This window comes from Nylanderia fulva, unplaced genomic scaffold, assembly GCF_048542155.1.
Source record: "Nylanderia fulva isolate GAGA-0341 unplaced genomic scaffold, ASM4854215v1 Scaffold12, whole genome shotgun sequence".
Lineage (NCBI taxonomy): Eukaryota > Metazoa > Arthropoda > Insecta > Hymenoptera > Formicidae > Nylanderia > Nylanderia fulva.
In genome coordinates, this window is record NW_028189409.1 from 2,600,048 (window position 1) to 2,624,093 (window position 24,046).

At 31.3% G+C, this 24,046-nt stretch overlaps 1 protein-coding gene across 4 annotated transcripts in view; it reads right to left on the reverse strand.

The window, feature by feature from the left end:
- Positions 1–24,046, reverse strand: part of Sap47 (Synapse-associated protein 47kD) — an 88,183-nt gene that overhangs the window by 60,861 nt on the left and 3,276 nt on the right. For 3 of the 4 annotated variants that reach the window (XM_029298953.2, XM_029298949.2, XM_029298951.2), the window contains exons 2-4: positions 22,292–22,501; positions 21,062–21,147; positions 6,315–6,436 (exon numbers count right to left, since the gene is read on the reverse strand). In XM_029298953.2, coding sequence (XP_029154786.1) covers positions 6,315–6,436; positions 21,062–21,147; positions 22,292–22,501 — 418 coding nt within the window. The remainder of the gene's footprint in view (positions 1–6,314; positions 6,437–21,061; positions 21,148–22,291; positions 22,502–24,046) is intronic. The other variant, XM_029298950.2, reaches the window with a different exon arrangement.

Here is a 24,046-nt window from a genome sequence, read left to right on the forward strand (position 1 = left end):
CGCTTTGCAAAGATGTAGTATTGAAACAGCTGATCATCAATTCATTACATATTACATATTTAGTTATAATTTCTTTTAAAAATGTTTCGGAAACGGAACTCTCTCTTCGTTATATATATCGAAAAGATTTTCCTCCTGTCTGATGCTGTATGTTAAAGTAATATTGCAATATTAAATCGACAATTTTGCAGTATTATACGTTAATAATGAAGAGATGTTTCGAAATTTGCGAAAGAAGAGAATGTTGTTCTCTCATGCACGAAGAAACAAGTTGTTACGCTTGTCTGAATTGTGCAGACGGAAAAGTTTTATAATTTAATTCTCAACTTCTATATAGCACTGGAGACAAAAGATAGAGAAGTTGCACAAGTGTTTTTCTCGAAATTATTTCACAGAAACATTTATAAGGATGATTATCATTCTTCGGGATATAATAAAGTCTCGTGAGATGTTTTATACATTATTACACTCGTTAGGATAACGTGTAAAAAATTGATAAAAAAATCAATATTATATTTATTTGATCAAAAAAACTGTACATTTTACTTTCTCTGTAAAATTTGGAAAGATGTAAAAATATTAATTATCTTGTCTGGAAAATATATTATATTGGAAAAATAACATCTTTAATTATGTAAATCAAAAAAAGAGAGTTTATGCACCTTACCATAAATATCTACTCAAGTTCTCGGAAGAGGATTACTAAATATAGATGCGTTTTGCATGATCGGATATAGTGGAATATACACGCAGAGGACAAAAGAGTTTTATAATACCATCAAACTTCTCTCATTACAGGATTCAAACTTTCGAACTAACCATGACCAGACACCAAAACTCAAAAGCCTGTATACACACACACGTGAATTTTGATGCAAAGTATAATACAACTACGTGATTCCGCATTCTCACGGTCAAATAAACCCCCCTTAAGTTAGCCCCCTCCCCTTTTTCCACTCGCGCTAAATTAATTCTATCTTATCTTAAAATAAGATACTAATTAAGAGCTATGTAAACCTGGTAGCCAAATTTAAAAAAATCAATTTTTTAAAAGACAGGTACCAGGTTCACATAGCTCTAATTAAGTGTTAATTAAAAATTTTGACAGAAAATTAACTTTATATTGAGGAAAAATTTAATATTAAGCTGTGTCTCCTAATATAAGAAAAAAGTAAATAATGAAAAAACGAGATTTTGAGAAATTTTACTTTGGATGTCTTAAGAATTATTTTGAAGTTCCTAATTAGTATTATTACCCATTATTTTTTTCTCTCATTTGCATTATCTAGGCATACATTTTTTAATATAAAGGGATTTAATATTAAATCAGTCCTAATATGAATTTAATTTTCTGTCAAATGACTTAAAAATTTAATTTCATTTAGCAGCTAATTATCACTTAATTTTTGAGATAATATTAATTTCACGCTAAGAGGATAAATATGATGAGCTCATGTTATACTAGTGTTATAAGATAGTTCTAGCACATACAATATGTGATATGCATTATAAAAGCTAGATTAATACAATTCTATTAAATGAAGAAATTAAATTAGAAAATATTTTTTTTGCTTAAAAAAGCAATAAAGTGTTAAATAATTAAAAGAATAAATACTGTAGTATAATATACGTAATATACGTATGTTATTACACATAATATGTTGAAATGAAGTTATTATATCGCAATGTATCATATAATATTTGATAAAATCGAAAGGATCACAGCTATTTTAATTAATAATCCTGTCTACGTTAATGAAATTTCGTAAAAAAATAGATATTCATTATTTCAGAATAATATATCTTAATTTGTCAAATATCTGTGTTTAGAAATATTTTGAGACTTGTAAAGCGGTGCATAAAGTGCTCTAGCTATTTCACGAGAAAAATTTGTCTGGATCACAATATAGCGGCTGTATACGCTGTCGCGAAAATATAAGAACGCGTGATCGATGATGGACACGATCATACATAAGTCTCGTTCTCGGAGATTTCCCGCCGGTAAAAATAAAGACGTAAACAGACGGTGTCTACGAACGATAAAGTGAATGATGAAATCTTTTATCGTTTACTTGGCAGATAACACCCGCGGCGACATGAGATCAGCACAAAAGAAATATAGATCGCCATGAATCCTAACACGCACATATCTTATAAAACTTCACATTTTCGCAATGAAATCGAGAAATAAGATTCTCATAATGAGATATAATAGAACTGTGACAAACCTACAAAAATTGAATAAATTAAAAAAAAGTCTTCATATAAATCAAATTCAAACAAAATAGAGAATTATATAATTAATTATAATGATTCAAAAATAAAATAAAATATAAAGAAAAAAGATGATAAGCTATTTAAATATACCTATAATAAGAAAAATAATAAAGTAGATGAAGTTTGTGTAAAATAATAACGATTATGAAAAATCGAAATCGAAAGATAAAAGACATAAATTGCTGCACTGAAAAGATTATAGTAAGATAGATCTACGTATTTGTCATATTGCACAATAGCAAGCCTAGCGACCGCGAATAAATCAGATTTAAAGCTAAGCTGATGTAAAGTTACAATAGACAAATCATCATTCAACTTGGGTATAAAATATAATCGATTGCCATTGTAACAAAACACCCCCAAAAGTTCGCTTCGTGCCAAGATAATTCAATAATGAAAGATAAAATCAGATAACAAAGAGACTATTGACATGTATTACATCTCGATACGATCCAACAACGACATATCGAGCAGTCCTTTCTACATCATTATCTGCTGCTATACAGAATATCGATAAATCTGGAGAATTACATACCGGAAGCAAAACACATTCGTGATTTCATAAAATACGTGAAAATGGCAGAATCATCCCGTTTTAGTAACCTATCGTAAATATGAAGCATCGTAAACATTTTTATCCGGAAGATACGATCTGTTCCTTTAAGAATATTGCAAAACAAATTTTCAGATTCGATTGGAACAGAGCAGAAATTCGTGCAGTTCAAATTAATAAACTTTTATAAATATCAGTTTTGAATAACAAACTTTTTTTAAATCATTTTTGAATAATTAAAAAAATCGTATTAAATAAACTGTTGATGCGATAGAAAAAAATAAATATTCATATATGTAAAACAATCAAATAATAACAACGTTGTTGATGAAACAAATTTTCTCATCAACGTTGATTGTAATCGATACACGATACGAAACACGATACGATACACGTGTGAACGATGTAAAAAACACTCACACGCACATGCATATATAATTTCGGTTTGTGAGAGCCGTAATATCCGTATGCAGTAATTCCATATTTCTGAGCTTATAGTATTCGAGGAGATCCCGTGTCGTTTTGTTTGCCGGCACCTGTCACGCGACAGTATCTATCCGTCAGGTATTCAATCTGTTGTAACGCTAGTTACAATAATAATATATATGCTCGACGATAACGGCATCGAGTGCATCTACAAGCGCGAATTTATGTTACATTTACGTACTCGCCGGCGTAAATTTATACGCTTGAAATTTAAGCCAGAGTCTAATTGTAAATACCAAAATTATTGAGTATGATAGATTGTTGAAACTAGTAACAGTATTATTAACTGCAACGGTATCGCTCTCGATAACTGTAGATAAGAGTGTTGAAATTGAAATAACATTTAAATTAATTGTTCTATACGAGATATTATATGCATATAAACTAGAACAAAATATAAACATAAAAACTAAATAAATATAAAAATTAAAATAAAATAAAAACTGAATAAAAATTAAAAAACAAAATAACCATAAAATTAAATAAAAATTAATTTTAATTAAAATTAAAATTAAAGAAAAATAAAATAAAATAAAAATGTATTAATTTATTTATTTCATCAATAAATTTTTATTTTATTCTATTTTTTTCTAATTTTAATTTTGATTTTATTAAAATTTATTTTTAATATTTTTATTAAAATAAATTTTAATAAAAATTATGTCATAGTAGCCGATTAAAAAATTTTATACTCCTAGAGATATTCGTATTATAATTATAGGTACAGATTGCAGTATCTCTCTCTCTTTACCCGCGTTAACTGCATTAGCGTTGGCAAACGTCAACGTAATCAGGCAAAATCCCCCTGATGTGTAACCCGGTAATCGAAGATCGCCGTGAGACAAATGGATGCTGCGACGAGTGTACATACGCGATGCATGCGATACTTCGCGGATCTCTTGAGAAATTACGTGTCGTGTGCAGGCGAATGTCGCGCTGCTGCGGTCAACGCAGCGAAAACGATAAATCAGTGCTGAGATTGCTAGGAAACGTGTTTGGCAAGAAGCCGGGAAAAATGTGTGACCTTTCGTCATCACGTTATAGCGTATTAAAACTGCTTAAATTGAATATATGTCTACACATGGAGTGTTTAATGCAATCTTGTAAAAAAAATTTCCTGAAAATTCCTTAATCTTTCGCGTATTTTTGTTCAAAAAATTCCGGATAAAATTAGAGACTTATTATATAGATGTAATTTTCTTAATTAAGTTTCATTAATAAAAGTACCTTTTAAAATTCTCTTGCAATCAAGCAAAAAAGTACAGAATATTTATATGTTTCAAATATTAAATTTGGAAAAAGTATACTGAAAAAACTGACTTTCATAAGAGAAACATAATTTAATATAATTTTTTTAGCATTATGAGAAACATTATTAAAACAAATTAGTAAAGAGAAACAATTTTTTGAAAAAATTTCTGAGAATACTAGATCTTCTACTTACATTTCCGAGGGAATGTTTTTATCAAGAAATAGGGATTTAGACATATAAAGATTAACTTTTGAAACTTAAAAGCCATCAACGCTTTCATCAACGTTTCGCGAGTAAATTAATTATGATGCAAACTATTGCATTGAATATTATTATTAATGTGAAACAAAGTTCGAAACAGAATGAATGATGCATACATACATCTCGATAAACCCTATTATTATTTCATATCTAATTATGATTAGTTTATAATAGATCGGCAATTATTAAGCGGTTCATTATTTTCTCTCCTAGTGGAGGAGTCATTATAATAATTGTTGCACGTGAATATTAATATGCCACAAAGGAGCAAACCCGATGACTCGCGTGCCGCGATAAATTTGCGCGAGACCGCGAAAAAATTTATATCATCACGTGGGCGAAAATCGCAGCGATACATCCCGATGACCCAGATTCCGGTTGAATTCCGGTCTGTCGCATTTGGCAAATTTGCGTCAGCCATCGATACGTCCATCTAAAGGCCGAAGGGTGAGAAAGGGAGGAATCCCATTCTTTAGGCCGAAAAAATCCGTAAAGAATACTTCAAATAATTTTATTAAATTATCGTCCCGAATATTAGATTTTTGACTGTCAGGACAAGAGAAATAAGAATCAGCTGATTCGAAACGTCAAACGTCAAATGTCAAACTTCCCGCCTCTTATTTTTCGAAATGCATACACAATGCGTGATTATATGCATCCCGGAGATATACATGGGGTTCGCCGAATTCTCGCGAAATAAAGTTTTCTCTCACTCGCATGTATATGTGTATTACACACATACATACAGACGTCAGCCCGTACCATTTTGAAATAGTAAATCCTACGAGCCGATATCGATAACCGACAAAGAGACATAAGGCTGATGAAAAGATAAAACTCACGACGAGCGAAGAGAAAGAGAGGAAAAAAAGTATTTGCGGAAATATAGTTTCCTTGTATATCTCTTGGAAAAATGCTTCTCCGACTAAATTCACTTCCAGCTCGGTACTCCTTGCCATATTTCAAGTTAATCCATATATATGGACGAACACGGTTTATGCGCGCGGCGAGGCAACATTTTCAGATACACGAAACGAAATGTCAAAACATCATCACGATACGCGTGGCGGAAATATTAAAATTATCATTGATTTATATGTATATATATATAATATGAGCGAACTACTGTATAAAATAGCTCCCGGAATTATAGTGCGAAAGATATCTCCGAAATAAAATCACCGTTAATTTCCGAGAAAGATTGATGTGATAATCGATACACCGATTCCGTGCAAATCAACATCCGTGAAATTTAAATTTGTATCGGTCAAAAAAGCCGACACCATATTCGTTAACAAGATATACAGCAAATTATTCATAATCGCTGTATATGTTATTTCAAAATCGATTCCCGAGATATACCAAGGTATTCTCGATTTAAATCTCCGACTCTGCAGCAACGGATGTCATTATATAGACAATTCGATCGGAGGTCGTTTATAAGATTATAGTGGCAGCAGAGAAAATATCAATAAAAAGACTCACATTCTCTTCGACGGTCTTCTTGATCTTCGCGCTGGCCTCCACCACGGTTTTCCCGGCCTTGTTCACGGCGCTGTACAAAAATCCGCCGAAGCTCTTCGCACCCGCCAGCGCCTTCGTGGAAACTGGTAACAGACAAGAAGGGAAAAATGAGAATTGATGTTGCAATGTTCGCGCAAGAAAACTACTCCTTTTCGCTGCTAACCCGAGAACAGCGTCGGAGCAAAAGAGTGCCGCGATCGCGTAAAATAGATGTCGATCGTTTTTCTCTTCGAGGAAAAGTATTTTTATTCAAAAATTATTTAAAAATCATAATAAATCAACAAAAAATATACAAATACATCTTCAAAATAAATATAGGCTAAGAATCAAGCGAAAAAATTAAGTGCAGCAATCTTGTTGTAAAATATTTCTCTATTTAAACTAAACGTTTCGGTCTTTCTTTGGATCATCTTCAGTAAGCTGGATTAATTAGAAGAAAGAACACAGTACTGTTTTGTATGTTACTGAGATCAGGACAAATTACCCGAATTTTTCTTAATTAAACCAGAGTCCAAAGAAAGGAAATGTTCAACTTTTGTCTTGTGTTTCATCTTGAATTTGTATTTGAAAATTATTTATTTAGCGTGTATGACGGAGAGTGTTGCATCTGTTTTCTATGCCCGAGGGTTCAAAACAAGAGATTGATGTTCAATATTAGTAATACAGGGAGAGAAGAATGCTAAGCTATATTGTTGAGTTTACAGTTAAGAAATAGCACAGTGTTCGCAAATAAACAGTGTCGTCGGCTTGTTCCAACCCAGATACGCCAAATAAATTTCTCACGAGACTCTTTCGTCGAGAATTCTGACTTTGCCATTTATCACAACCCGATGATGAGAGGCAGGGGATGATAAGAGCAACAACTGGCGCGCTTCTTCGAGGCAAGACGCGTCCAAGATGTCTGATGTTAAAATGTAGTACAAACTATTGCTGTATGCAATTTTCGCGCGTACTATTCCCGCCAGCAATTTCCGATTTAAGATTGCGACAATGTTAACACGAAGAGCTGAGAAAAATATAATTTGAGATATTTGTGTAGCTGTCTCTGTCGCCGTTCAATATTAAAAGTTGTAACACATGTTATTATGTGAACTTATAATTATATAAAAATACATATGTGTACATACACAGAAAAAATTAACTAGCTAAATTTTAGCTGTCCTGAAATTTAGTTATGGTGACCAATGTTTTTCCCGTGATTTATTTTCTACATTAATTTATACCTGCGATTTTAACAAAATAATGCAATAAAATGACGTTTGTTCTAATTTCTGATTCGTGAAATATATTATTTGTAAAAAACAAAAAGCATCCTCTCTTTATACATTTGTCCCATTTTCTGCTCCATGTAGCTAACACGAATAATAGCGAAATAAAATGGACAGCTGTGTATTTCATCGTTCGAAAAATAAAACAATGTGTCTGTTGCAAAAAAATATTGCTATGTTACACACGTCACAGCAAAGAGATATGCGACGCTTCGACAGACAACAGTACCACATAAATAGAATATACATATTAGCCGTTTCGCTCGTGTTTCGCATAGACGGTAAGTTACAGCTGACATTTACATTTTTCGATAAAATACAAAGCGATCACCTCTTCTTATACCTCTAACGACTCGTGGAAAAGGTCGTCCGGTCTTGATCTTCGGCCTCGGCGTTTCAAACTGCCATGTCGCGGAGCACTTCATCGTGTGTATCAACATTTCATCAACGTAATTCACTCTCGTAACCTGAAGAAGCATTTCGAAAGCAATTTCACGGAAGAGTGTGAACAAACCCTCACGAAACGTCGCGTTTCTGCTAATTCATTCCGTCGCGAATTCATTTCAATCTCGCATATTTGTGTGATCTTTATAATCTAGATTATGTAAAGTGTTAAGGTCCTACCCCACAAATATTTTCGCACAAAAATTATTTGACTTTAGGGAAACACAAGACAGCAATATCATTTCTTTACTTCTTTAAATTGATTTTTTTTTAACAAAAGTTGTTCAATCATATATATTAATTAAGGATTTTCTTGAATTAGATTAAAAAAAAATTGTATAAAATAATTATACAAAGTAACTGTATAAAAATTATAAAAAGAAATTATATAAAAAAATTACTGACAAAATACGCAGAATTTTAATGATATCGTCTATAGGACGATATAATATAGGACATTTTTATAATCCATTCTAAGCGGCATTAATGCGCGATATAAATACAAAATATTTTTCCGATGTAAAAAGGAACAATCCATAGTAAACGATTGAGTTTTTACCCCCCGACTTTCAGAAATTCATGAATGAGGTCAATCGGGCGGATTGGTCAGTTTATACGAGAGAGCCATAGAAACTGAAATATCCGGTTAAATTGCAGAGCTTTGAAATGGGAGATACATATTTTTCTTTTTACAAACCTCAAACACTTGCGTTATACCACAACTGCGATAGAACATTGCGATAAAATGCGGGAGCATTGGGTCTTTATATATATTTAAAAAAAAATCTTAAATAATTTGCGCGTAATTTCTCACAGAAGTTTACAAAGGATCTGTATCGTTAACACGTATATATAAGAGAAGAGAACGCAGAGTGATCTGCGAGTTGCTCGCATAAACCGAAGGCGATTTAATCAACCGGATTGAAGCACTTCAATTTGTGTACCGTTACTTCCCCTGTCTATTTCCATCTGACCAAGCAGTCGACCATTAAACAGAACGAAGCCAATGTAAAATATACATATACATTCGATATATATGTATAGCTGTAGCGTTTAATAACCGTTTCAGAAAAATGCGAACGCATCGAATAATTGGCGCCCTAGAACTGAGGTTACACAAACAAGTTCATCTCTCGTCGAGAATTGTTAAACAAATGCCAAGCATCATAGTCGTTCTTGTCACATCCGAGATAATTTGTCGCTTCACCAAAATTGCAGAATTTGCTGCAGAGGGTGCATACGTTGCGGAAACATTAGGCGATTTTGACGCCTAAAAATAGGGGAATTTGAGTGCAGCAGGAGAATAAAGTTCAAAGTATTGTGTTATTGAATTCGTGGAAAAAGGAAATAATTATGCAATTAAAATAATAATATAAGAGAACAAGACTGTAATTTTCTGTAATTTTTTGACGCTGTATCCGATTGCAATTTTAAAATTGCTCTGTCATAATTTTGAGAAGTTTGTAATCAACGTGGGAAGAAATTTTAATATGTATTTTGTCATATTACACGATGTATGATGTATTGAAGAAGTTTTTATTACAACTAAAATTCAATATGTTATTTAAGACTTTTAGCTCTTAAAAGAAATTTGTGCAAAAGGAGAAATGACAGAATTAATATAAAAAATTAAAACAATAGAATTAATTTGAATATCAAACTGTTTACATTTTTGCAAAAATTTATACAATTAGTTAATTTGATTAGTTCAGCTAAAAGTCTGTAAATTTAAACATAAACATAATTGAAAATTATTCGATAGATCCTTCAATGATTTGCATTATAAGTAAATGTAACAAAAAATTATATCGCGATAAAATCGACACTTTTATAACAGATATATGTATAACAAAAAATCTCAAATTTTTTTTTTATAATTTACGACAAAATTCAACTCGCCAAAAATTCCGTTAATTGTGGCGGTACTTCTCGATCGTTACCGATCTACTCTATTTTATTTACACGTACGAAATAGGACAATTTCATCAGTAGAAAGCAACGTGAAAATTCGTCGACGATGTCGCCGCCGCCCGGCTCAAAGTTGTCCGAAAAGTTTCGCTCGACCGACAGCGATTGTCGCTCGGCAAACTTTGACTGGTCCCAAACTTCGTGTATAGACACGTGACGAGAAAATCTCGCGCTATATGTCACTGCGGTATATGGGCACACAACTCACTTAGGTGTTGTTCACGAGAGAAGAACGACACGCGCGAAAGACTTCGACACCTATGGCCGTTTACTAACTTCTGTAGTAAAACTCGCGCGACTGAAAAACGCTTTGATAAGATATCGATGCATTGTATAAAGAGTCAATTATCGTTTGTACTTTCTTTAAACATAAGATAATCGACGCATATTGGTTAGCTGAAGCAATAAAATATTTCGAAAAAAAGAAACTAGAATTTTTTTTAAATTTTGTGTGCGAAATTTCTTCTCGAAATAAAATTACTGTGTGCATAAAATTTTTTAATTCGTTAAATATTTTCCACAAAATAATTTTAAATTAAATTGCTTTAAATTGCTTTTTAGCTTATTTCAATGACATATATATATACATATATTGTTTCTCTCAATAAAACTAATTAATTAATTATGCAATTTTAAATATTCCCGCAAAAAAAAATAAAGAATATCATATCATTTTGTCAAAAATGAATATAATGGAATAAAAATACTCCTATACATACTGATATAATCGCTACATACTCTTAATGGATTAAGAGTGTAAATTATCTCTATCTTCTTTTCTTTTATAAAAACGTATTTTAGTTAGAAAAGTCGTATATAAACAACGATGAAATTTTTTTGTGATTTTAGTGAAATAAAATAACTTTGAGAAAAAATTATGTCGCGCTGAAAATGTAAAAAAAATTTTCAATAATTTTATTTCGAGATAGATTTGGCTTATTATACCATATATGTAAATGCATATAACTTTTTTCAAATAGCTTTTTTACTTGTCTTATTTCTACGACATATATCGCATGTTTAAAAAAAAATTAATCAGCTAATTATATCTAATTTTAATATATATTGCATGTTTAAAAAAAAAATAATCAGTTAATTGAATCTAATTTTAATATTCTTGCAAAGAAAAATGAAGAAAATTATTTGTTACACTAAAATAGAATATAGTAGAACAAAAATACAGATATAATCGCTATTGGATTAAAAGCATAATAATCCCTAGCTTTTTTCTCTCTTATATAAGAGCGTATCTTGGTCAGAAAGGTCGCATAAAAATAACAACGATGGAATTTCTTTGTGTTATTAGCGACGCGAGCTTTATGTCATGGTTTCTCGTATGTCCCGAGTTGATGACGTCGATAATTGTGTAATATGTCGTAAGGGTAGTGGCGACTATCAACCAGCCATAATGTCGTACCATGACCAAAATAGTGCTTCTTCGATCTGTTAACGACAATAGTTTCGTTGTACAATGTGGATTGCGAGGTCAACAATTAATTGATAGAGATATCTCTCGCTACCTGATAAGGATGTATAACAATAATATGTATATGAGGATGACATGATAAAGCGTGCATACACATACACATATACATATATAGACGATGACTGTCAAATATATACAGAGACATACATTAAACCGTATTCGATGAAATTAGATCGTCTACGTGGCAGCAACTGCATTCGCCTTCTGACAAAGCGATAATAAAGCAACCCTTGGGATTAGCGAGAACTACTGTCAAGAGTTTTCAAAGTATATGACGTGCCAACTGGCGCTTAATCAAAGTTTGACCTTGCGTTTCCACCTATCGGGCTTTCGTGTTATACATTACATATCTTTTCTAGGGAAAAAAGTGATCTCAAATGTGAAATTTATTTTTCGTTTTTATACCCACCCGCTATTATAATATTCTTTATTCTATTCTCCGCTGTCAGATACATTCATGACCCCTCTTATGTTAAAACTATTTTATAAAACTCATGCAAAATAAATATTTTAAAATATTTACCGTAAAAAATATTTATTAAAAAATATTCGAAATAAAAATATAACAAATAGCGTATTTTTCTGGAAAAATTAATTCTTTAATTTTTTAATAAATGAAAAATAACAAATTCTCGTACATTACGATAATTTCTTGTTGTGATTATAAAATTGATATTTTATGTCACATATACAGTAGAGCTTATCTCTCTCATTTTTACCGCGTATTTCTCTTAACATTTTCGTTTCTCTCGGAACTCATTCAACGATAACGAATTTTCGAAATTCCTGATATCTCTGTTCAAAAAACAACTCTACAGAGAGGATTCGAAGAAATATAAAAATCAAATTCCATCGTATCAATAAGATACTTTTACGATGTGAACTTGGCATCCAATTTCATAAAAAATAAAAATTTATAATACAGTTTATATCTCATCTGTACCGCTCTTAATTTCATTTATACTTAAGAAAAAAAGTGATTAAAAAATAGCCAGTGTCCAACTTTAAGATGTATTTTAATTTCATTCAATATACTTTGATATATTTTAATATCATTTCAATAGAATTGGTATTCGTGTTTGTATCACTTTTCATTTCATTTATCGTCGCTTTGTCATTGACAAGTCGCTCAAATTTTCATCATACATCAGGGCAATTCGTGATATCGCTATATAAAAAGTCAGTAAGAAGTGAGATAGTATGTATTGTTTTCACCAACGTTCACAAACGAAAAAAAAAATTGAAATGCCATTTTAAGATCAGAGAACCGGCACTGTCGCGATGCAATTCTCGCATTTCGATTGTACTATGATCTTCCGTCTGAAACCCGACGAGTTCGAGATGGGAGGAAATGCATTCGCACACTTCCTGAGTCGATGACCCGTTCACTCTCTATCTTTCTCTCTCTCGCTATCGCTCCTGCGCAGATCAAGCGAATGTGAAACTTCAATGGTCCGAGAGTGGAGTAATTATGCATGGGTCAGCCATATCTCGTTAAAGTGATATTATAATGCATTAGCAACCACAACACGGTGGCATCATTAGAATAAATTTAAACCTCATCGTACACAATTTCCATTTATTCTATAATAATATTTATATATTATATATTTATATATTATATATATATATATATATAAATATACATATATATTTATATATAAATAATATATTTTTATTATTAATATATTATTCTAATTGAATTTTTTTCACATGTAAAAATATAAGTATCTCGCAAAAGATATTTTTAAAATAATTAATATTGATGAAATTTTATATAAAATAAATATGTATATAAGTTGATGATAAATATATTTCGCAGTTTGTTAATTAATTAAGTTAATGAAATGTCAAACTTTCCATTGACATCACGATGATCGAGCCTATTTAATCTGCGATAATCTCGACAAGCGGAAGACAACGTACTTAGAGATTGTTTAAGTTTAAAACCTGGTAAACAAAAAAGTAGAATCTCGACTTTCGACATTAAACGTGCAATCGATAGCTCATCGAATGAGTTGTGTCGCTTTTATTAACTCCGGAAACTGATTATCGATGGATTATCTCAAAGCTAGCGAGATTCTCAAGTGGACGACATCAGAGACGAAAGAAGTATCTCAAAGATATCGCATTTTCTCGAGAGCGTTTCTCTCTCCACCGTTTTGGTGCTTAATTACATGTTAAATTTGATTGGCACAGTAATGATCCGTACGGCAACTTGGTATAATCCTCTCGGAGTCGTTTAATGTCTTTCCTGGAACCTCCCCGCTTAAAATTGCGAACCTTACTATGGAAGAGGATCGATGCGAGCTCTAGCCTAGTCTGGTTAAAAAGTCATGAAATTCGTCCGCGAGAGAATAGAAGCTTCTTCCTCGCGAGTTAGTGTTTCACGTCATTTAGCGAACTGGAAATTTGCGATGCTAATCGAGATGTTAATTGAAAAATTATCGCTTTCGAATAATTATAAAAACGCAAGATGAGTATAAAACAAAAATTAATACAGGACGTCCTATTTAAAAAAAAAAAAATATGCTTCAGTAAAAAAAACATCGCGTTTTAAAAAATGTTTCAAAAAGTTTGGTTTGTTTGGTTTCGAAGAGGAAAAAGTTGATAATGAATTTTAACTAAAGTCATTTTCTAAGGTAAAAAACCTAGGTTGATTTTTACATGATCTTAAAAAATAACTTTAATTAAAATTCAAGATTATCAGCTTCTTTTCCCCTCAAAATCAAACAAATTTTATTCGAAACAATGTTTTCCAAAACCCGATGTTTTTATATATATTTAAGCATTTTTATAAAATATTTATTTATTTATTAAAATAGAATTCCCTATATTATATTTCTTTTTAAGAAAAATGGAATATTATTTTCAACTACAGATATTTTGATGTTATTCATTTTCTTTAATAACGTGTAGCAATTTCTATAAAAGAGATTTTAGTAATTTAAAAACAATGTGGAATTTTTATACACAAGCGGAGTTTCAACAAACACAATTATGCTTAAACTTTGCAAAAATATAAATAAGTATCGAAGAGGACAATCGAAGAAAATGGCATACTAAAAGAACATTTCACTGCACAATGTGCAACTGTATCTCAATTTCAAATACGATTGAAAAAAGAATAAAAGAAATGGTCGTACATATAGTATATATTCAAATGCTATACTATAAAGTATCTCGCATTTGCTTTCCTAAGATTCTCAGAGTTACGTCAGATATAGATTTTCCTCATGATTTGACTGATGTGATCAAGTCATAATCGAATTTAAAAAATAACATAAAATAATAAATAGGAATAAAAAGAAATAGAAAAAAAATAAAAAGAAAATGTAAAATAAAAAATTGAATCGTATAATGTATAAAAAGTCGAATAATATTTCTTTATAAATAAATATATGTAATTTTAATTAGTCTAAATTGTCTTAGATGTGTAATTTTTCATCTCTTATTGTGATATTATGTATGCCTACAAATTGTTCTCATTTTATCTGCGTTGTTTCTGCTTTCAAATGCTAAACAGCACTATATAAAAAAGAATTTCGCCTCCAGCTCTACAAGAAATCAGGCCATCTTTGGAACTCGCGAAGGAATCAGAAATACTTTCAACAAAGTTGATGGCGCCCGAAATATTCTTGCAGAAGGAGAAATAAACCGTATATAAAAATCGCGTGTATTTTTAATAAAAAAAGTACTTAAAAAATGTAAACTCTCTCGCTCTTTTATTTACGAATTAAAAGATCAAAACTTTAAAAACAATATGTAGAATGTCGCATATATATATATATATATCCTCTACAAAAATACCTAAAGGGTTGAGATCACCACTTGACCGAGTTATTCCAAAATCTGGCGAACGAGGGAAAAACAAATCAACGAGGGAGAGAAAGAGAGAAGTGGCGGATGAGGTGGGCTCATCGAACTGCGGTTATGTCATAGTCGTTGATTTTCCGGAGGGAAGGAAGAGAGTCTGCCGGAAGTCCCGGGGGAGAGGGAGAAGTGGTCGTATTGATCGACGAAGATGGGGGTCCAATCCCTCTCGACGACTACGCAAAAGACGGCCGCTGCTCGATCTGGTTACACTCAACTTGGGATTCGGGTCGCGGGAGCGAGAAACAACGTTTGGAGATCCATTCATTCGTGATGCTACTCCCACATCGGAGACCCGAAGGAAGTGGAAAGGACGACGGTACACAGGGAGATGAGACGCATTTAACGACTTTGGTGCGGTTTGCTCGGGGTTGACAGGGAGTCTCGCGGATCTAGGTGTCTGGTCCATCTCGGGCCAAGGACACGCGCAACGATCGCCCTCTTCTCCAGCCGTTTATACAAACCATCCCCTTCATCCCATTGTCCCTCTTTCTCTCTCGGTCGCAATCGACATATCTCTTTAATCCTCGCTAAATTAATCTGCGTATTGCAAGTATGTTCTCTGGACCGGCAGATGTGGTTACTTTGAGACTAATTCGTAATTAACAAACAGTGGAATTAAGGCGCAAATCACCGAAGTAAGCGCTTTAAGAACGTAAGCTTTTCGATTACGCAATATCAAAATTATTTGCGTATCGCGAATTGGGAATGCAAATTGTAGAAGGAAAACGATATAATTTGTGTCCGCAGCCGCGTTAGAAATTATTCCTCACTTGATTTAATAATCATTTAATCTCTTTTAAGATATAGATAGCTATAAAAGCTCATCTTGACATCGCACGATGATGCTCGAGCAAGTTATCTAACCCAGGCCAAGGACGAATCCATCGAGCTCGCTTCTTTCCTCTCTCATTCACTTATTTCACTCCTCATCGTCACTCTCCATCTCTACCTTATTAATCTTCGCTCAATTCATATTCCGGAATAGCAGAGACGAAGAAGCATCGCAAAGTCGCGAAAAAAAAAAAAAAAAAAAAAAATACGCAAGGTTGAGGCTAGCGAACGCGTTTACAACATTACGCGTTATCAGACTTGAATTTTTTTCGATTTGTATTTTTCAAATGTCTCTTCCTAGGCAGACGATGCAGAAATTGCACTTTTGTGCACTGATTGCTCATTCATAGCAAAAATGCAATAGCGATCATCTAGTACGATAGTTTGTTTTATAATGAATCAAAAATTTTAAGTCAGATCCGAAATTTTAAATATATTAAAATTATTTTAAATATATATATTCAATATATTTATATGTTAAAATAATTAAATATTAAATGTATTATTTAAAATATATATGAATTTTATATTAAATATATTGTATATAATATTTATATACAATAAATTATAAATTATATATAAATTTTATATTATATATTTTAAATTTATACACATATTAAATTGTTAATATCTTGATAAAATAAAAAAAATAATAAATCAAAATTGTATATAATAAAAAAACTCTCTCATATAGTTACATTACATATACAAATATTTTCTTGATTTTTAATAAACAAAGACCATTCGATGAATCTCTACAGTAAATATTTCAATTACTATATGTATATTTTATTATTCATATTATATAAATATTGTAAAGAGATTTCACGATTAATTGTGCACTGCAATCACTATGTTAACGCGTGAGAATTTTGTAGCAAAGTGCAAATTTCATGCACCGATGCTTCGATTTTGCGATCGATCAGACCCGCACAATGTCATACATATAATATATTGTTTGCGCGAAATACATATCATGTTCCGAGCTCCTCATGACATATTTATTCACCTTGATGAGCAAAAGCAGAGTTAAATTTGCTTTAATTATATATTTGTTAATTTTTGAACGCATAACATGCGTTGCAGTAGTATTCGCCTCTTTACGTCTCATAAAATATCTCCAAGAGCAGAGATATTCATATAGACCGTCTCGCAGCTTTAAAGTTCGTCAAACAACCTCTTAGTCGACCTTCGCGCAAACGTTATCAAGGTGATCATATCTAGATCACAGGTATTCTACCCTTATTTTTGAAAGAGTCTCAAAGTCCTCTTCTTGCTTTTGCACAAGAAGAAGGAAGATATTCAAGAGAAAATTTATCTTGAATAATGATACTTAACTTTGCCTTTTCGATTCGTTTCTTACGTGTAAGACCGAAATCTACGTAAATTATAGATAGAATATTGATAATGCCATTGTAAATGCTTTGCCACATAGAGGGAAAAGACGAACAAAACGATTTTTTTTCAAGTTTTATTCGAAAAAAAAAAACGCGAAGAATTTCTTAGAAAACAATAAATGAAAAAAAGATATTAGATTCAAGTAGAAAAATTATATAATATAAATATATTATTAATAATATTAAATGTATATATATAATATACAATTTTGATTTATATGATATTTAATTCTTAATATTATAATCATTAATATTTTTACATTATAATATATTTTATATATTAATATCAATGTAAAGATATTTAATATGTCAATATTAAAATATATTATTAATATAACGTAATGTAAAAATATATTATTAATAATTATAATATAATAAAAGAACTAAAAGAAAATTCGCGAGAAGAAAAACTTCGATATGATCGTAATATATTTAAGGAAGAAGATGTACAATATATAAAATAAAAATGAGCGCTATGTGCGCGATTTATTTTACGACGAGTAGACACGGCGTATTTACATAACGAGATGTAAAAGGGCGAAATGTTAAAGGGGTTATATTTTGTGACGTGTGTAGCGAGGCCTCATCCACACACACACACATATATAGTATTTAATGCAGTACTTTCGTAGTTGTCTCTTCAATTATTTACAAGCAAGAATGCGTGATATATTATGGGTGGTTCTTGGTCGGAAAAAAAAGAGAAAATTATTTTCTTAAGAAAGAGAGAGAGAGAGAGAAAAAGCGTGTACAGAGAATACACATATACTATAATTTCCAAGTGTTGTATGTTTGTCAGTCAGATTTGGCCAGCGGGACCCACGAAAAAGGTTCGCCAGATAAAGGATATGAATGATACAAAAGCAATTTCTCCGGCAAAATGGTGGGCGAAAAGAGATATGTCACGACCATAATATCACAGTATCACGTGCATATAAGCGCAGATAACCGCTCACAGCAGAAATCGAATTTTCGAACGCATACGATGATTTAGCGATCTGTAATAATCAAATCCGAGGCCAATTAACCGATAATTGTGCGAACGATATAAACTTGTAATTAATGAATTAATTTAAAGGATTTTTAAGTCTTCCCACGCATCAGAATCGCGAATATGAAATGTATATAGAATTGCGTATGAAAGTATTAATGTATAATTTCTGTCGAAGATATATTATTACAAAATTATTGTTATAAAATTATATAGTAATTATTATAATCACGTTTATCTTTATAAATTAAAATAATTTATATTTTAGTACACGAAAATTAAAATTTATCTCTTACTTGAATCAGATATAGTAAACAGATAATAGTAAAAAATAGAAAAAAATACGAGTAAAGATAAATATCAAAAAAGAAATATACTACATGTTAATAATTATTTTATTATCATTAAAAGAATTTTTTATCCAAAGCACCGTTGCTTTTACATTTTTAATTTCACTCTCAAGAAATTCCCAGAATATTTCAACTTTGCTAAAAAGTTTGCTTATGAAATAGTACTTTTCCTGCATATTTTATTCGCGAATCAAAATGCATATGTTGATGCGCTAAGATTTCAAAATATTTTACTCGTTTCCGTGAACTTATTGCACGAATTTATTCTTTCATTGCCTTAGCATCGCGTATGCTGGCTCATTTTTTCTCACGTCACTGAATTCCGTTGTAAGCAAAACCTGCGAAAAATTTCGGAAGAAGTACGATGGAAGAAGTGCATCGCGGAATAGATTCGCATCATGCAAGAAAAGCGGTGAGAAATAAACATGATGCGATGAAAACGATGTGTAACGATAAAAATCCGTAAAAATATCTATAATATTAATTTATATATTTATATAATATTATTATATATATATATATATATATATAATTAAAAATTATATATTTCTAATATATATTAATATATATCTAATATATATTAATTTATAAAGTATTCTGATTGAAGAAAGGAATAATTTGTTTAATATTATAGAATATACAAGTGTACAACCAAGAAAGCGCATTTTAAGGAGCTTCATGAATTGTCTTCGTAAACTGTAAAGCGTATAACAAAGCGTGGCCTACTTCAAAAGAAATCATTATTTGTCGACTCCGAGTATCTGGGCTGGTTTTGAGTAACAATAAAATACCCAAGATATTTTACGAAAAGGGTAATATATCATATAAACCAAAAATGCTAAATTAATGTTCACATCGCGTAAAAATAATGAGAACAAATGCAATTTTCCCTCCAAATTTGGTTTAAAATTATAATCCTCGAACTAAAAATTAAAATAAAAAATTTTTCGAGATCTCCTCGAGATCTATTTTTTCGAGAAATAAAATTACAGATCTATTCAAAAGTACTGACTATGTAGATTGACGAAATTATTAATAACGATTAATTCGCGTGCAATTATAAATCGATAATATCCTGCTGCTTAATCGCATTACTCTGATGAATGTATGCTAAATCTCGTGCTTGTAAAGCGTGAAATGCTGCCGTTAGCTATTTTACCAATGAATATGTATATTGCTCGCAGAGAGAACCTCTCCCTTTCCAGGAAATCAAATCTCTATTGTATGTAGAGTGGAAACGAACGATCGAACATGAGTGGACACCGAAATGCACGAGGCGCATTCTACCTATACGTACAACACAATCAACATCTATCTCTTTCTCTCTCACTTTCCACGTTTTTGCAATTTTTTAAATGGATTTTAGCGTCAGACCGACAGAGAACGCTATGAATTTTATTATTCTACTATTTTGCACCGTAAGAAAACAATGATGAATATCAGGATGATAAATAATATCAGCTGATACAAGTACTTTCACATACATGTGTTTTCCAGCATCATATATAGACATATACATATACATACACACATATATATATATATATATATATATATATATATATATAGGGAGAAAATTTAATTAAAACTTTAATAACACCATAATTTTAAAACGAGCGCGGGATAAAAAGAAACCTAACTTAATCCTTTTTCTAACGTGGCAAGAATGCCTGAAAATTGCAGCCAAAATTGGATATAATCTTCACGCAAATGCTTTTTCTTTAAATATTAGAATCAATTCCAGCGAGTGTGTATAGTGATGTCACGAAAACTGAAGGCTAAAGTCAATATTTGAAGATAACGCAAGGTTATTCGATGAAAGTTCTCTCAATTTCATTTATCCAGAAAATAGCTTGTAAGTGCGAGGCAAATTTTATTATATGATACGTTGATGGAATACATGTAATTTAATGCAATACGTATCTGTGGACTTCCGCCCAGATAGTCGCAATGAAAAATAGAGTATACTGCAATGTAATGAAACGAATCATATACAATGCAATGCGCTTTAATTCGGCGGAATAATGTAAATGGCGTTGAAAATGATCCCCTTTCGCGCCGAATAATACATCTATATTATGTTATGACAAGACTTACCGGCACCAAAAGCCTGTTGTCCATTTTTGTCATCGGTCGGAGTGCCCTCTAAACTCGCGGGGCCGCTGTCCGCTCCACCGGTTGCACTGTAAAAATATTTTCTCCGTGAATTTCACTGGTTTTTGCCCGACAAATTTTCGCGAACTGGCAGCATGCAAACGATAATAATATTGAGTCCTCGCACGTGAAATATTGGATTTCGAAAGCTTCAGTTTTATAAGAGTAAACGCCTTTCGATAATCAAGTATGAACAAAAATTTTGCGTATAAAGCAACATGATTCTTTTACAAAAAAATAGCTTAGATTTTTGCGTTTGAGATTTCTCGAATTACAATAAATAATTTTGTACAAGTGCGGAAAGTTTATATAAAATATTATAACATTACCGTGTAAAGGAATAAATGCGATTGTAAAATCATATGTCAGAATTAACTGTTGTATCTTTATATTCCTTTTTTTATACAGAACGATTAAATTAATTTATTAATTTCTGAATAGATTAAAAAAATATATCAACTTTCAATGATCATTTTTTTTATATTTTTGTCCACATTATGATTGATGTTTTCTGCTAACAATAAGTATTCTAATTTTAAATTCTAATTAGAATTTCAATAAAGTCAATGTTTGTGACGAATTTAATCATTCATAATTTTTGATAAAATTACAGTTTTCTTAACGGCCAAAAATCATAGTTTATTTTTAAACACATACAAGAAAAATAACAATCGAACCAATGATTAAAACAAAGGTATATAAAGATTGAAAAATATGATTTTACAAGTTCAAAAAGTTTCTAAAATTTTTATGTAATTTTTAAATATTAAAAACATTTAAAAATCATTCTATACATCTCAAAACATTTTTAGAAAATCATCTATACTTTTTATAAATAAAAAAAACTTCCAATATTTTTTAATCATGTTCAAGTACATGCGTCCTCTTAAAGTAAGGAAAAAACTTCAATATCGATATAAAAAAAATTTAATTTAATATCCGAAATATTATTAAAGACATGTTCCGATATTTTTACATTTGAAGTTTCTTATTTTTAATCGAAATAAAATAAGCGAAAATATATCATTTGCGAGTGAAATGTGTGAGAAAAATATTACTAGAGAGTCTCTCGAGATGAAACGTGTTTAATTTTCTCGGAGATTAATTAAAAATTTGCGATGAAATCATCGACATTAAGTATAAAACAGTCTCATCAAATGCGAAATACACAACTACCTGCTGGCGTCGTCATCCTTTATTTGCTCGCCGACAGCAGCCGGGGCCTCCTCGGGTACCTGACTCTCTTCCGTCTCAGCTGGCAGCGGAGGAGCCTCGCCCTCGCCGGCTCCAGCGCCGCGGCTTAATCCGGGTATACCGCCGCTCAACCATCCGGACATTTGATTCTTTACCCCGGCGAACATCTCCAATTTATTGCCCTTCGGACTGTAAACAAGAAAAGGATTTTGTTTTTTTAATCTAAACTGTAAACACGAAAAAGGATGTTGTTTTTTTTAATCTAAAATTTAAATTAAAATTGCGAGTAAGAGGAATTTCGCGACTTTGATGGAAAATTCGGATATAAAAAAAGATAGTAAGAGTCAAGTGACAAAATATTTACAGCTATGTGTGAACCTGACACCCGAATTTTAGAAAATTAATTTTTTAATACGAAAAATGATCAACAGTGAACTTTGTTATTTTTAAAGATTTTCAAATATGCTTTTTCCAGATGATGATTCAGACTCGTTTGCAATTTTTTGTAGTAATTTTGCTTTCGTTTGTAGTTGCACGCTTTAGAAATTTCAATTGTTTAAACAATTTCTAAACCATGCAACTACAAACAAAAGGAAAATCACTAGAAACAACTACAAACGATTTTAAAAGTTGCGCAAGCAGATTTACGGTATTTTAAAAATTGACAAAGTTAGCTCTTGTACGTATAAACAATTATTTATAACTATTGAACGGTTCAACTACAAACAATTTTAAAAAAGACTGCGCAAGCGAATTTGAGATATTTCAATGTTGGCTGCAAGTCAGTTTTTTATTTTTTTAATTGATGAAACTACAAACAAAATTATTGTTACTACAAACAAATGTTATCATTTTCCGTATTAAAAAATTAAAAAAAATTAATTCTTTTAAAGTTGAATGCCTGGTTCACATAGCTGTTTTCGAACAAAAATTTGACAAAATCATTATAATAATTTTTACAAAATATAGAGGAATTTAAAAATAATTTTGTTGCATCTAACATCTGTGTCTATAGGCTCTTATTAGTTACTTTTTATATTTGAATTTGTATTTAGCCATCAAAGTCTTTAGGACCTATTATTGTAATGGGAAATATGCATGTCTCCTTATTCACCTTCGAATATTTAAACAGAAAATTGAGACCTTTAAAAGGGATTAGAGACAATGAAATGTTACGAGCGAATTATTCACATACATATACTCGGTAACAAATGCCCAGATGATTAATTAAACGATGCACGACGATAGTGCAACTCTCTTTGTAATAATGTAAACTATGGAAACGCACCGAGTAAACGCAGCTCGATTATAACAACATTTTTCCCGTTTATAGATGTTGTAAAATGTATATACACATTGAAACAGAGAGAAATGTGTGTGAATATCGTCGATAAGTCATCACACACTATGCAAAATCGATCGATCAATTCGATTAATGCAAAGAAAACGGATTAAAGTGTTTTAGCTCAGATAGAATTTACGGATACGAAATCCTTTTAATCGCTTTTCCAAATTCGGGGAAGAGTGTAAAAAGTTCGCCTCGTTTAAAAACTTTCTTACTCGGCCAAAAATTTAACGTCCCGCCGGAGAGATTTATATGCCATCGCGTTATAACAAAGCGACTAATTATCAGATAAAGAAGACTTGCTGTAATGCTGCATACAAAATTCTCAACTGTACTAATTACGTTTATGTGAATTTCCGGAATATACAAGATTTAGAATTCAGAAACGC